Here is a 15892-nt window from a genome sequence, read left to right on the forward strand (position 1 = left end):
GAGTTCATAGATGAATCAATAAGTTCAGATAGACACAGAACTGATATTAAATGTAGAGTTCATAGATGAATCAATAAGTTCAGATAGACACAGAACTGATATTAAATGTAGAGTTCATAGATGAATCAATAAGTTCAGATAGACACAGAACTGATATTAAATGTAGAGTTCATAGATGAATCAATAAGTTCAGATAGACACAGAACTGATATTAAATGTAGAGTTCATACATGAATCAATAAGTTCAGATAGACACAGAACTGATATTAAATGTAGAGTTTAGGGTTACCACCTTTCAGAAATAGAAATTAGGGACACCCCGATTTCAGCAGTGCAGGCGCCAAAAAAAGGGACATCCCCAAAACTTCTAAACTGCATAGAAATTTATTTATTTTATATTAAAAACAAAATGCTTTGATTTAAAGTTTAAAGTGCTTTAATAGCATTTAATTTGCATGACTGTCAGACAGCCAACCCTAATAGCAACTGAAATAGCCTCCCATGATGTGTACGTCCATCAACCCAGATGTAGAATATGACCTACAGGTTAAGGTCGGAACATTAGAATATGGTGTAAAAGTTAATTTATTTCAATAATTAAATTAGAATATGGTGTAAAAGTTAATTTATTTCAATAATTCAACTAGAATATGGTGTAAAAGTTAATTTATTTCAATAATTCAACTAGAATATGGTGTAAAAGTTAATTTATTTCAATAATTCAACTGAAAAGGTGAAACTAATATATTACATATTCTCATTACACCCAAAGCAAGATGTGTTAAACCTTTATTTGTTATTATTTTGATGATTGATTTGTTTATTGATTTCTTAATATAGAGATTTTTTCATTTGGGGTTTTCATAAACTGTGAGCCATAATTACCAAAATTATAACAAATAAAGGCTTGAAATATCTCACTTTGAATGTAGTGGGAAATAATATATTTGTTTCACCTTTAGTTGAATTTACTAAGAATTAAGTTTTGCAATATATTCAAATTTTCCGACCTTCACCTGTAGGTTATGACATCAATAAATAAGAGCATAATATGTGTGTGTATTGGTTCAATACGGAACACAACTTTTAATTCCTAATTACGGAACAATTCCGTATTTCAAGGGACGGGTGGCACCCTAGTAGAGTTCATAGATGAATCAATAAGTTCAGATAGACACAGAACTGATATTAAATGTAGAGTTCATAGATGAATCAATAAGTTCAGATAGACACAGAACTGATATTAAATGTAGAGTTCATAGATGAATCAATACGTTCAGATAGACACAGAACTGATATTAAATGTAGAGTTCATAGATGAATCAATACGTTCAGATAGACACAGAACTGATAATAAATGTAGAGTTCATAGATGAATCAATAAGTTCAGATAGACACAGAACTGATATTAAATGTACAAGATGAGACGACTGGTCTGGAAATACAACGTAACGTCATGATTGTTATCACATTACAGCACATTAACATCAATTTATTTTTTATTTGGGTATTTTTTATTTATTTTATTTCTTTATTCACACACACACATGTGAATTGTTCTCCTGGAGAATCAAAAGCCAATGAACATAAATACATTAGACAGGAATACATACATGCACTTACACAGGGGGTGGGCTGTGTCCACCCAAACGTGCGTCCTGCCCACCCAAATAAAGGTTATGGGGATCCTTTATTTTTTTATAATTTTATTTTTTTATATATATATTTAAAAAATCCCAAAATATCTGTACCGTTTCTGATTGGGTGGGCACTGCGCATCATTTTTAGACACAACAAAGAACGCATACAGCAAAAGTTGTGTCTCGGCGGAGGGACCCGGCGTCCCAGCAAAATGAGAAGAGAAAAAATAGGTGTTCCGAACAGCAGACAGTGCACACACTAAAGGCTGATTTATGGTTCCGCGTTACACCAACGCAGAGCCTACGGCGCAGGGTACGCGGCGACGCGCACCGTACGTGGAAATGCAGTCTTTTTTTTGCTATTAAAACATGATTTGTAATGTGAATTTGCAAAACTTAAACTACAAATAATAGTTTTTTGACGTGACATCAGAGATTGCGCATGCTCTCTGCGAAAGGATGAGTCCAATCGGGTCGTAGCTGCTTCAACTGTGCGATTCCTTCACGAGGAGCGACCAGGATTTCAAACACGCTTGATTTTCTTGCATCCTCACGATTTGTGATCGGGAGCTCGTCGTGAGCTGTTAATCTCTCGTCGTTACCCCACGTACACTGCACGAGGCACGAGCAACGATTGGGTCAAAATCGGGCCCGATCAAAAAAAATTCGCACGACTGGAAAATCGGCTCAAAACGAGCCAATAATCGCAGTGTCTGCCCGGCTTAAGAGGCATCTGTCACATGTAGGAGATCTCAGGGTTTATTCTATGTAGGCTCTCCTTAGAATAATGAAGACGGTGTATGATTTTAAACTGGATTAGGCAGTGCCGCGTTGTTAGAGCACTTATGGACGTGTTCTAAACTATCTACCCATAGAGCATCCGGGATCTCAGTGCCCATTTCCTCCTCCCATTCTGTCCTTATTAAATTGGAATTCACAGGATTGGTAGCTTGCAAGGTGTCATATATATAAGATATCGATTTTTCTAAGCGAGACATAGGCCGGAGGGATCTGTCAAGATGGGAGCCTTCGAAGGTCTAGAAATTTAACAGATTCGTTCTTACATAGTTTATGATTTGTAAATACCTGAAAAAATTACTTCCAGGTAGATTTCTGTAACTGTGCAAAAGAAGCAAATCTGCCTTTAATGTATAAGTCTCCTATTGTATGGATGCCTGCCTTTTCCCAGAGAGTAAAAGTATTATCCAGATTGACCAGTTCAAGTGGAGTTACTGTGTCATCCAGCCAATATGCCATAATCCTAATTTGTGAAGCCCAATAATATGACAAAAAGTTTGGAAGTGCCAAGCCCCCCTCCATCTTAGATCTGCAAAGGTGTTTCTTGCCAATTCTATGTGTTTTGTATTCCCAGAGGAAAGGGAGTACAATCGAGTCTATTTTTTTAAAGAAGGATTTGGTCAGAAACACTGGAATATACTCTGATATAAATATGATAACTGGGGCAAAAAAATCATTTTAATAGCATGACTCTGCCCAGCAATGATATCGGCAACGTCTTCCACGATCTCGTCAACTTCTATTGTTGATGAAAACCTTTCTGAATCCAAACGTCTGAACCTAAAGATGAAAACTTTGCAGTTTCTGTAAATGAAAGTGATGTTTGGGAATAAAACAAGTGACAGATTCTACACAACGTCGTATGACTGAAGCCCCTAAAACGGATCCGACGACGTCCCGACCTGGACTGAGAGTCGTTTCCTCATCGTTCTGCCTGCAGTCCCACGTTATGGTCACATGACTTTAGCAGCTGTTTTTGAAAACATTGATTTCTTTACAAAACAAATACATTTACACAAATAAATGAACACTGACGACCACCAGGGGGCGACCACGCTCTGTCTCTCTCTCTCTCTCTCTCTCTCTCTCTCTCTCTCTCTCTCTCTCTCTCTCTCTCTCTCTCTCTCTCTCTCTCTCTCTCTCTTAACAGTCACGTGGTTTCTTGTAACTGCAGGGAGGAAGTGCAGCTCTGATTCTAACTGATAAAGGTATTCAGAGTTCAGACTCCATGTTGATGTGGACGGAGCAGCAGAGGAGACCAGGTTAGTGTTGCTTCAGTCTTCTTCTGCTGTTTAAATGTCATTTCTGTGGTTCTGGTTGGAGTCCAGCTGAGGGGTGACGAGAGATCTGAGGTTTGGGTTCAGATGGAAACATAACAGAAGTATAGAAGGTCCTTATAAGGACAGCTGGACAGGCGTGTGTGTGCTGAACTTCCTGTCTGAACATTTCCTGCTGTGGTGGTTTCTGTTATATCTACATTTTAACAGGTCAGTAAACTGTATTTATACGATGATTCAGTCTCATGAAGTTGATTTAATGTACAAAGATCTCAGGGAAAGTGTTACTTTTGGTATGTGGTGACTTAAAAAGACTTAAATCTTGTTTTTCTGCTGCGTGCCGTCGTCTCCACAGACAGATGTGTCACGTTCTCAGAGGTTCTCCATGCTGGAAATAACTTTTCGATCAGATTTGATTGAATTTGTTAACAAAACTTTGCTGCATTATTTTGAACATGCAGATAAACGTAATGTGACGTTTTCAGGACAGTTTATACTGAAAAGCTGAATATTGTTTCTGGAGACCAGGTTCAGATCCTGGATCAGGAGACTTGAACAACCTGGTATTAAAATAGCCACTACCTGTCAATAACGTGTGTGTGTGTGTGTGTGTGTGTGTGTGTGTGTGTGTGTGTGTGTGTGTGTGTGTGTGTGTGTGTGTGTGTGTGTGTGTGTGTGTGTGTGTGTGTGTGTGTGTGTGTGTGTGTGTGTGTGTGTGTGTGTGTGTGTGTGTGTGTGTGTGTGAGATCCTGATGTTCAGAAGAGTTTTACGGATTCTACAAGTTTGATTTATTTCAGTAACCGAGACTTTTTTAAGCTCTTCTTTAGACTTTAGACTCTTCTCTCTGAGACTTGACTTTAACACAATGGTTCTTTGTAAGTCTGTTTCTCAGCGAGTCGTTCAGGGGGTTGTTTACCGAACAAAGAAGGAAGTTAGCGTTGAGCTAACAAAGTAGGATTCATGGTTAAACTAACCAACATCTGAAGTCCGACTGTTTCCTGAAAACTGTTGTTTTATGATCTCAGAGAAATAAAGGGATGTTTTTGTGTAGAAAACTGAACAGGAGCAGGTAACGTTCAGGTTGGGGCTCTTTAGTGAGAATCAGTGAAGAAGTGGTTTCCTGGACGACTTCATCAGTCTTTCTTTGAGTGTTTAATGAAACAGAAAATATCTTCTCCAGGTGAAGACTCGGCTTCACAGATCCCACCTGGACAGAAATGTTGGCGTCAGGTTAGAGGAGACTCAGCTTCAGGTCTGTCTCATCGTCAGTATCAGTAAAACCTCTTTCTTCCTCCTCACCAGTTTGGACAAAGTCCTTCAGGGAAAGTTGTTACATTGATTTCATGACTTAGTCGTGTTCTAATAAAGTTTCTGTGTACAGATTCAAAGATGGTGGGTGTTTGTGGTTCATGTCTCTGAATGACTGAAGTCCAGAAGATGGATGATTGTGTGGAGGAAGAGGAGGAGAGACCAGAGTCTCCAGGATCCATCAGTCCGTCTATGAGGAGTGACCGGTCCAAAGATTATCCTCCAGACTTCAGTAAAGAACCTGGACCCTCAGACACAGAGTAAGAAAACTGCTGTTAACTGATTCTAGGACTCATCATGACTTTATATTTTCTGTCCATGGTGGTTTATTTGATGATTTAGTTTCTTCAAACATCACATTTTCCTTCTGGTTCCTGTTTTTCCACCACGGAGTCTTCTGTGTTCCTCAACCATGTGGTCCTGCTGGTTCAGAGAGCAGAGTTTGGTTCAGGATGAAACCAGCTCTCCAGATCGGCCATATAATTGCATGTGACTTAGTAATTTAATTTTTTTCTAAAGAATTTTTTGGGCCTGCGATGGACTGGCGACCTTTCCAGGTTGAACTCCTGCCTCTCGCCTGAAAAATTAGCTGTGATAGGCTCCAGCAGACCCCCGTGACCCTGCAAAGGATAAAGCGGGTATAGATAATGGATGGATGGATGGATGGATGGATGGATGGATGGATGGATGGATGGATGGATGGATGGATGGATGGATGGATGGATGGATGGATGGATGGTTTTGGGCTCTAGTGGCCCTTTATTGAAGGTGCAGACAGGAAGGGGGTAGAGAGAGAGAATGGGGATGACATGCAGCAAAGGTGCAGGCCGGGATTCAAACCTGCGGCCGCTGCAGGAGGACTGTAGTCTCGGTATATGAGCCGCTTGCTTAACCCAGTGCACCGCCGAGCAGCCCGATATTTGCATGTGATTTAGTTTTAATACATTTTTCATTGATTTGAGGCCAGTTTGTTCTCAAAGGCTCCGGAGCTCCACCATCTCTCTTTTACTGCTGCTGAGATGCTGGTTCCAACTTACTGAGGACGTCCCAGCTCATCTGGTCCATCATGTCCCCCATGTCCAGTATCAAGGAGACATTTGGTCCATCATGTCCCTCATGTCCAGTATCAAGGAGACATTTGGTCCATCATGTCCCTCATGTTCAGTATCAAGGAGACATCTGGTCCATCATGTCCCTCATGTCCAGTATCAAGGAGACATCTGGTCCATCATGTCCCTCATGTCCAGTATCAAGGAGACATCTGGTCCATCATGTCCCTCATGTCCAGTATCAAGGAGACATCTGGTCCATCATGTCCCTCATGTCCAGTATCAAGGAGACATCTGGTCCATCATGTCCCTCATGTCCAGTATCAAGGAGACATTTGGTCCATCATGTCCCTCATGTCCAGTATCAAGGAGACATTTGGTCCATCATGTCCCTCATGTCCAGTATCAAGGAGACATTTGGTCCATCATGTCCCTCATGTTCAGTATCAAGGAGACATCTGGTCCATCATGTCCCTCATGTCCAGTATCAAGGAGACATCTGGTCCATCATGTCCCTCATGTCCAGTATCAAGGAGACATCTGGTCCATCATGTCCCTCATGTCCCTCATGTCCAGTATCAAGGAGACATCTGGTCCATCATGTCCCTCATGTCCAGTATCAAGGAGACATCTGGTCCATCATGTCCCTCATGTCCAGTATCAAGGAGACATCTGGTCCATCATGTCCCTCATGTCCAGTATCAAGGAGACATCTGGTCCATCATGTCCCTCATGTCCAGTATCAAGGCAGCATTTGCATCTGGCTGATCTGGGGCTTCCGGTTCAGGTGATAGCCGGAGCTGCTGCGTCGCCTCTCCCTCGGTTTGCCATCATAGGGCCTGATTTACTAAGATCCTAAATAAAGAGTACTAAATTGCGTGTGCACTGAAAAAGTTTGCGCGTGCTGTTGTTGTGTGTTTTGCGGGTGATCAACTAAGATTGCGTGCGCAATTGATAACAGGTGCAAACCGCAGTATTTAAATGAGGTGTTGCGTGTCTTACGGTTTGCGAGCGCAAACTTTGCGCCATGGAGAGTCTGGATGAATCCGTGTATCATTCGTTCTTTCCATTTTCTATTGCCAATCAAAAACCAAAACATGAAAAAGTGACTGGTTATGTTGTTATTAGTTTTTTATTATAACACAAATAACGGAAAAACGGCTGGTTTTTCATATTTCAATTTTGGGCACAGATCAAAAATACGAAATAGAAAAACGGGCCACAGGACTGAATTTGATTTTAATATTGAATTGGTCGGGTTTGCGTGACCCAGCGGTGCTCGGCATGATCTGAGGAGAAAAAGACAATCAGACGCAGAGCTGGAGAGCGCTTTGATTCAATCTATTTATGAGTTAAGTTTTTATTCAGATGTCCACAGTATATTGCAAATATTATATATTATATAGCAAACACTGACAGTAAATGTGTGACAGACGGGACGATCATATGGCCGAAAGAAGAGAAGTGTTCAGAACAGCGCACAGAGCGCACACTAAAGGCTGATTTATGGTTCTGCGTTACACTAACGCAGAAACGACGGCGTAGGGTACGCGACGACGCACACCGCACCGCGACCCTACGCCGTCGGCTACGCCCTCGATTTAACGCAGAACCATAATTCAGGCGAAGCTGCAGTCTCTGCGCTGATACTGACACAGCGGGTCGGAGCGGATTTGGTCATGATGTTTAACCTGTGTTTTGTGATTAATAAGCACGGGTTTTAATTAAATGTAATTTACGAAGGATGATTTCACGTTCAATAAGATAAATAATCAATAAAATACAAAGTTTGGCACAAAGGCTTGGCCTGCTTGTGGACGAGTGGAGGGGGGCACATTAAGAGAAGGTGGCAAAGATATAAGGCGAAGAACTAAAGAAAAAGTGGCCTTTAATAAAACTTGTGCAACCATTTTTAAAATAGCATGCAGCAGAATAAAGACTCTCTCTCTGCGTATTCTTTGATTTTGGATGTCGCCTCCTTGCCACAATAACAGCAGCAGCAGATTAGCACCTTCCTTTCGAACGTATTAAATACAGACGCAATCACAATACGCGCAATTACTTTCAGGCTTGGTAAATCTCATTGCGTGTGGTAAATGGACCAATTTGCATTTTCCCCTCCCAGTATTTAGGATTTCTGGCGGCTACGCCCCATATTGATTATTCATCAGGGCAAAAGTACTAAATGGATTGCGTGTGCTATTCTGCAGATTTCAGAGACGCAGTCGTCTTTGCAAGCTGTTAGTAGATCAGTTCGCACATTGGTTTGCGGTTGCTGTCAAGTTTGCACAGGTTTTTACGCACGCAAACCTTTAGTAAATCAGGCCCATAGAGCGCCCGTGAGCCCAAACCTTTACAGGTAGTGAAAAGCTTTAATGTTGGGGCTAAATACCGGCAAAAAGAATTAAGAAGTGTGATATAAAAGTGTAAAAAAAGTCACATTCCAGCGGAGCCTCGGCGGAACACGTCCTACATCCTCCTCATCCCACCGGAACCTGGAATTGTTGTTTTTTGATCAAAACAAGTTTTATTTCAACATTTTACAGGTTTTGGAGGGAGGACAGTTTGATGTTAAATTGCTGCACAAAAACTGTAAATGGATTCATCTTATTTTGTCATCAACAAAAGAATTTCAGTTGAATTCAGGAAGTGTTGAGTTTGAATCAGTGAGATGTTCAGAGGGTCAGGAAGCAGGAATGTCCTCAGATCCCTCATCCCTGTGGAAGGTTCCTGCAGAGGAAACATGAGCTCTGATGTCAGGAGGAGAGGAAAGCAGTAATCTGCTCCAGGACTGGATACAGACCAGATCAGGGGTGGACAATCCTGAAGCAGGAAACATCTAACACATGCAGGACTGTGGCTGTCAGGACCAGAGTTGGAGACCCTGCTGTAGATCTTCTTCAGTGCTCATCAGCAATATTATCAGTGACTGATGTGAATTTGTGTTTGCAGAGGTCGGTACCGCAGTCGGAGACCAGAGTCTCCAGGATCCATCAGTCCGTCTATGAAGAGTGACCGGTCCAAAGAATATCCTCCAGACTTCAGTAAAGAACCTGGACCCTCAGACACAGAGTAAGAAAACTGCTGTTAACTGATTCTAGGACTCATCATGACTTTATATTTTCTGTCCATGGTGGTTTATTTGATGATTTAGTTTCTTCAAACATCACTTTTTCCTTCTGGTTCCTGTTTTTCCACCACGGAGTCTTCTGTGTTCAGCAGTTTCAGCAGCAGTTTTAATTAAATTAAATTCAATTCAATTTTATTTATATAGCGTCTAATACAACAGATGTTGTCTCTAGACGCTTTCCAGAGATCCAGAACATGAACATAAACATAAATATATATTTTATATTTTATATTTTAGGACTCTAGTTCTCCTTCATCACATTAAAAACTAATCACTCACACATGTTTTGTTAGTAATAAATAGATAGATTAGATACAAATATAAAACAACATAAACTTCCATATAATTGCATTTGATTTAGTTTTAATACATTTTTCATTCATAAACTAGATTCAATCGTATCACACCTCCTATTGTTCTCTTTCTATATTAATAAACCTTTTATTTCCCGTTACAAATGTAAGGCATTAATTCATGTAAAGGTTTGACACAAGTAAAACAGACAGAAGCTGCTGCTTCCTGCTCTCATGTATTATGAGCCGCCAGCAAGAAACTCGCTCTACTGGACAAACCATGGTGACTCGTTGATGACATTAAAAACTATCAGTTAAAGATGTTTTGATAGTTATTAATATATAGATTAAATAAATCAATAAGATTATTAAACAACAGAAATCAACTTTCATATAATTACATGTGATCTGGTTTTAATATTTCTTTCTAAACTAAAATTGATCCTTTCATACCTCCCATTGTTCTACTTCTATATGAATAAACCTTTTATTTTATATATGTAATGTGGGTCCAGGTGAATGGTTAGATAGATGGACCTCTAAGTATTCACAGTGCTACCCAACACTATTATTGATCATTTTAAGAATGAGGATGGTTGTTGGACGTGTGGAGAGCCAGCAATCCTCACACAACACAGTTTACACGTTAAAACCTGATGGGAATGCTAAAGGGACAATTGACTGGTTAGTTTCTGGTTCATGATGCAGTTTAAAGTCACTTCCACTGTTTCTATACTGGGGAATAAGACACTTTCAAATCAGACTCTCCAGGAAAAGGAAAGATCATTGGAAGTTCAATCATCCCTCTTAAAGAGTGAACATCAAAGAATTGATGTTAGACATTAATAATAGTACCAACCTTTCCCAAATACAAACATGGGAATATCTACAAGAAAACTCTCTGTTGCTTTTGGTAAACGGATGAAAACATTGCTCCATTATTACTCTAGTCAGAATCGGGGGGAAGAAGATAAAGTAGGAATCTCAAATACTCAGACTCAATCAGAGCAGTTGGACCTTAACAAAGCCCCGGGTGCTTTTGTCAGATCACGGTCCAAGTGGAAGAAGATGGAAAATCCATCCTTTATGAGGCTGGAAAAACCAAGACAAGGAAAATCTGCTGTTTCTTCTTTATTGATTAAAGGGGAGGAATGTACAAACTCAAAAATAATATCTAAAGAGTCTTTGAACGGCCGAGCAAATTAGGAAGGAATCTTTGCCATTTTCTCCACTTTCTGGCGTCTAGCATTGCCACGGTAACACTATTGACGGAGAAAAGTAACAGCCATGGAAGGCACGATGGAGACGCACGTGTTGATGTCTGCCATGCCTGGGAACACGTTACGGTCCGGGCCGCATTAACGGATGAAAAAACACTTAAAGAATAAGTGGAAGAAGAAAAGGGAAACCGATCCTGGATCCTAATATCTGGTCCGGGCAAACTGGTTTTCCTCGTTTTTTCTGGTGTTTTTCTTTCTTCCACTACTGGCATACACATAAACGTATGAATGTAAAACATATACACATAAATAAATGAATGTGCTCTTCCAGAAGCATCAGTTTTATTCCCGTCTGGAGGCTGAATTCAAACAGAAAAGCAGCCACACTTTTACTCTCTGAGACCACCTGAGCTTCTGGACACTGTTGACTCATCTGGATGTTTTTCTACAACAGTCAGAAATGACTTTAGTGATGAAGACATGTGTTCACAGAGGGAGGAAGAGGAGAGGAGTTGGTGTGGAGGAGCAGCCGTCCAGTCAGAGCAGAACTGTACCAGGTAAGACTGAACTTCTGTCTGCTGATGGAATCATTTCTGACAACTGGAAAGACTTTTGTTCTGTAGTTTCAGAGTTCTTCTTGTCTTTCAGCAGATGCCGGTCTGCAGGAGGTCCTAGATGAACACAAGACCAGTCTGAGGAGCAGATGTGAACATGTGACTGAAGGAACTGATGAACCAGGAAGTAGAACCCCCCTCAACAGGATCTACACGGAGCTCTTCATCACAGAGGGACTGAGTGAAGAGGTTGATACCCAACATGAGGTGAGGCAGCTGGAGACAGCTTCCAGGATGAAGAGCCTCCGTGACGCTCCAATCAGGTGCCAGGACATCTTTAAAGCCTTACCTGGCCAACATGGAGCCATCAGAGTGGTTCTGACCAACGGCGTCGCTGGCGCTGGGAAAACCTTCTCGGTTCAGAAGTTCTCTCTGGACTGGGCCGAGGGCTCGGAGAACCAAGACGTCACCGTGGTGATTCTGCTCTCGTTCAGGGAGCTGCACCTGATCGGAGATGAGCAGCTCAGTCTTCTCAGGCTGATCCAGGACTTCCATCCATCGTTCCAGAATCTCACAGCAGAGCAGCTGGCTGCCGGGAAACCGTTGTTCATCTTTGACGGCCTGGATGAAAGCAGACGTTCCCTGGACTTCAACAACGGTCCGGTCGTGTCTGACGTCACACAGAGCTCATGGGTCAACGTGCTGCTGACCAACCTCATCCAGGGGAACCTGCTTCCCTCAGCTCTCATCTGGATCACCTCCAGACCTGCAGCAGCCAATCAGATCCCTCACAAACACGTGGACAGGGTGACAGAAGTACGAGGCTTCACCGACGGCCAGAAGGAGGAATACTTCAGGAGGAGGTTCAGGGATGAAGAGCGGTCCAGCAGCATCGTCTCCCACATGAAGACATCCAGAACCCTCCACATCATGTGTCAACTCCCGGTATTCTGCTGGATCACTGCTACAGTTCTGGACCACATGTTGACCACGGAGCAGAGAGGAGAGCTGCCCAAGACCCTGACTGACATGTTCTCCCACTTCCTGCTGGTCCAGACCAAGAGGAAGAAGAACAAGTACCAGGAGGGACATGAGACGAGTCCACAGGAGCTGACGGAGGCCGACAGGGACCTTCTCCTGAAGCTGGGGAGGCTGGCGTTTGAACATCTGGAGAAAGGAAACATCATGTTCTACCAAGAAGACCTGGAGCAGTGTGGTCTTGATGTCCCAGAGGCCTCGGTGTACTCAGGAGTTTGTACCCAGATCTTCAGGAGAGAGTGTGAGGTCTTCCAGAAACCCGTCTACTGCTTTGTTCATCTGAGCATCCAGGAGTTCCTGGCTGCAGTCTACGTGCTCCACTGTTGGTCCACCAGGAACACAGATGTGCTGGAGAACTTCCTGGGAGAAGACTACAGTTACTCATCTCTGGATGAGTTCCTGGAGAGAGTCATGTGGAAATCCCTGAAGAGTGAAAATGGCCACCTGGACCTGTTTGTCCGCTTCCTTCATGGTCTTTCTGTGGAGTCCAACCAGAGACTGTTAGGAGTTCTGCTGAACCAGACGGAGAACGATCCAGAAACCATCCAGAGAGTCATCAACTACCTGAAGAAGATGAGCACTGATGAAATCTCTCCTGACAGAAGCATCAACATGTTCCAGTGTCTGATGGAGATGAACGACCTCTCAGTTCATCAGCAGATCCAAGAGTTCCTGAAGTCAGAGAACAGATCAGGGCAGGAACTCTCTCAGATCCAGTGTTCAGCTCTGGCCTACATGCTGCAGATGTCTGAGGAGGTTCTGGATGAGTTGGACATGAGCAAGTACAAGACAACATTGTGGGGTGGACGGAGACTGATTCCAGCTGTGAGGAACTGCAGAAAGGCTCGGTGAGTCCAGATGGATCAATAACACCATCAGTTAGCAGTTCACTTCTTCAAATCTGGTTTTGATCTTGAAAATGAAAACTTTTGAAGTCGGATGTGTTTGTTTTATTCTGGTTCACCTCAAGTCACGTCAACCAGAGGTTCATGTTTCAAACACTTGATCTAGTTGATGTTTCTGCTGCTCAGAGATGAATCTGTGTAACGGAGAAAGATGAAACATCAGAACCACCGGGGAGTTTTGTTGATGTGAACTTACAGCCAGTTTTACAGAGAACTCATCAGATCAGACATTTTCATTGAGATTATTGAAGAATAGTGGTGTAACGATACACTAATCTCACGATACGGTACGATACACCATATTGAGGTCACGATAACGATACGATACGATATTATAGCAGTATTTTTTTAAAACCTTGAATGAGGAACATATGACTGGAAAAAATGGTCTTTTATTTGAAAGACACAAAATACAAAACAATGCTGTACGTTTGCACTATTGTTACAGTTTGTAATGCTTTATAACTGTTTAAGTTTTAAAGAGAAAGCCAGGCCAACCATTTTCCACAAACTGAACTAAAAGTAAATGTCAGGTTTGCATTATGATCTTCAGTTTCATACAAGTACAAATATTTAGACACAAACTGAATAGTTTCTCTCATGTATGACTTGACTTTTTTCTTTTCCAGAAATGTAACAACTAAAATTAAATAAATAAATAAAGGTAAATAAATAAACTATGAAAAGTCCCACATGACAGTTATTGATCTTGTACCAGAGCTCAGAGCTTCACCTGCTCCAGCCTGAGGCCGTAAGGTTGAACCCCGGTATCGTTTCATCCTCACACCGTCGGGGACGACACAATCTTTACATCAGAAAAAACATTGATTCATGCTCACCTTAGAAGTGTAAGAGGAGATTTATTTTTGTTAAGAAGGTTATTTCATTATTTTATAAATATATTCTTTATATTCTGATGTAAATCAGGGACTATAATGACACTAGTCAGTTTATCTGTAGTGATTAGTGTGTTTTAGATTGGGCGGAGTGATACGCCACAGTACGGCACTAGGTGCTGTGTTGATGTTCTAAAATCCTACACTGTTGAGGGACATTAAAGTACACTGGAACTCAGCAGAAGTTTCCCCGTGTTTATCCTACTCACCACCCCAAAAAGGTTTAATTTAATAAGGTAAGGCTTAACTCTACACCAGCCTTACATCAGTAAAAGTTCAGAGCTCAAAACCCCCAAGAGTCCCGTGATCGGGACCAAAACGGTACTAGTTTCTAGAGCGTAGTCAGATTTTAGTAAAACGGTACTAGTTTCTAGAGCGTAGTCAGATTTTGGTAAAACGGTACTAGTTTCTAGAGCGTAGTCAGATTTTGGTCGGCGGGTCGAGGTCGTCACGTGATCCCGCTGCACCAATAGGATGTTACTAGTAAACACAATAGATTAATATTAATAACCCAATATGAGCTACAGTTTGTCACCTCCACCACACGTATCGTGACGTTTTTGTATCGTGAAATTTCGTGGCAGATATATTGTTAGTCCCCTATTGAAGAAGTTTACAAGTTTAAACGGCTCAGAGTTGTAAACCTACAATAGTTTTATGTGGACACAGTTGTACTTGGTACGTGACTTTAATTCTAGTAACTCTGGTTCTGTGATCTCCTGCACCGTCCTGTAACTCCTGTGGGTCAGTCTGGCTTTAAATCAGACTTTATTACAACTGACTTCATGTTTTCTCTCATCACAGATTTGTTGATTGTCATCTCTCAAAGACTCACTGTGAAGTTGTTGCGTCCGCTCTGAAGTCCAACCCCTCCCATCTGACAGAACTGGACCTGAGTAAGAACCGGGACCTGGAGGATTCAGGAGTGAAGGTTCTGTCTGGTGGACTGGAGAGTCCAAACTGTAGACTGGACACTCTGAGGTCAGTCCACTGGAGATGTTTCCACATTTATCCACTTATCATCCTCCAAAGATGGAACTGGCTCTAAAAGTTCTGTCTCTAATAGAATAGAATAGAATATGTAAGGGATAATGCCCGACGAGGTGAACATGATCAGAAATATATGAACGACGCGGGGCGGTTTGCCTCCACGAAGTCCATATATTTATGTTAATGTCACCTGGAAGAGCATTATCCACTTATACCACGGTCACTTACCAAAAAACATGAATATTAAATCAGTTATTCATGCTTTAATGTGTTTTCAGTGTAAATCATTAGTTTTATAACAAGCCACAGCGGAGCGGCTGAGCGACTATTTAATCTCTCGTTTGCAGCCGTTGGAACCTGGTAAGTTACAAAGTTTTTTAACAAGCCATAACTCAGTTTCCTTGGTAACGGGAGATATTCTAGTCCGTTTCCTTGGTAACGGGAGATATTCTAGTCCGCTCAGCTCCGCTCAGCTATTTTCTTTTCTCTCCTCTTCTGCATCCCAGTCATCAAAATTGTTATATTCACCAAATAAATTAAAAGAAATGAGAAAATCACTCATGTCTCCATCCTGCGGTAGCCGGCTCTTCTCTGAATCTCCGTTGCCGTGGTTACCACCTGGCAGTTGATCCAGCACAATGATATTAAAGTTATCTGACAATTTGACCAAACTTGTTTTCTAGGTAGCTAGATAATCACTTTTAACCTCCACCTGTCAGCCAATCAGAATCCAGTATTCACACAGACCGTGGTATAAAGTAAAATAAAATAAAATACTAAAGTGATAGAATAG

General features: G+C 41.7%; 2 protein-coding genes across 22 annotated transcripts in view; one reads left to right on the top strand and one right to left on the bottom strand.

The window, feature by feature from the left end:
- Positions 1-15892, bottom strand: part of LOC133423113 (NACHT, LRR and PYD domains-containing protein 14-like) — a 485953-nt gene that overhangs the window by 246269 nt on the left and 223792 nt on the right. The gene's annotated exons all lie outside the window — the stretch shown is intronic.
- Positions 1-15892, top strand: part of LOC133423111 (NACHT, LRR and PYD domains-containing protein 14-like) — a 285843-nt gene that overhangs the window by 141662 nt on the left and 128289 nt on the right. The window contains exons 1-7 of one of the 19 annotated variants that reach the window (XM_061713244.1): positions 3785-3925; positions 4897-4980; positions 5098-5284; positions 9026-9145; positions 11209-11273; positions 11365-13156; positions 14914-15090. The exons of 17 other annotated variants lie outside the window; for them this stretch is intronic. In XM_061713244.1, the coding sequence (XP_061569228.1) occupies positions 5136-5284; positions 9026-9145; positions 11209-11273; positions 11365-13156; positions 14914-15090 (2303 nt within the window). In that variant the 5' untranslated portion in view covers positions 3785-3925; positions 4897-4980; positions 5098-5135. Of the gene's footprint in view, positions 1-3784; positions 3926-4525; positions 4981-5097; positions 5285-9025; positions 9146-11208; positions 11274-11364; positions 13157-14913; positions 15091-15892 lie in introns of those variants that run through there. One more of the 19 variants, XM_061713243.1, reaches the window with a different exon arrangement.

The sequence above is a fragment of the Cololabis saira genome, chromosome 22 (genome assembly GCF_033807715.1).
Source record: "Cololabis saira isolate AMF1-May2022 chromosome 22, fColSai1.1, whole genome shotgun sequence".
In the NCBI taxonomy this organism is placed as follows: Eukaryota; Metazoa; Chordata; class Actinopteri; order Beloniformes; family Belonidae; genus Cololabis; species Cololabis saira.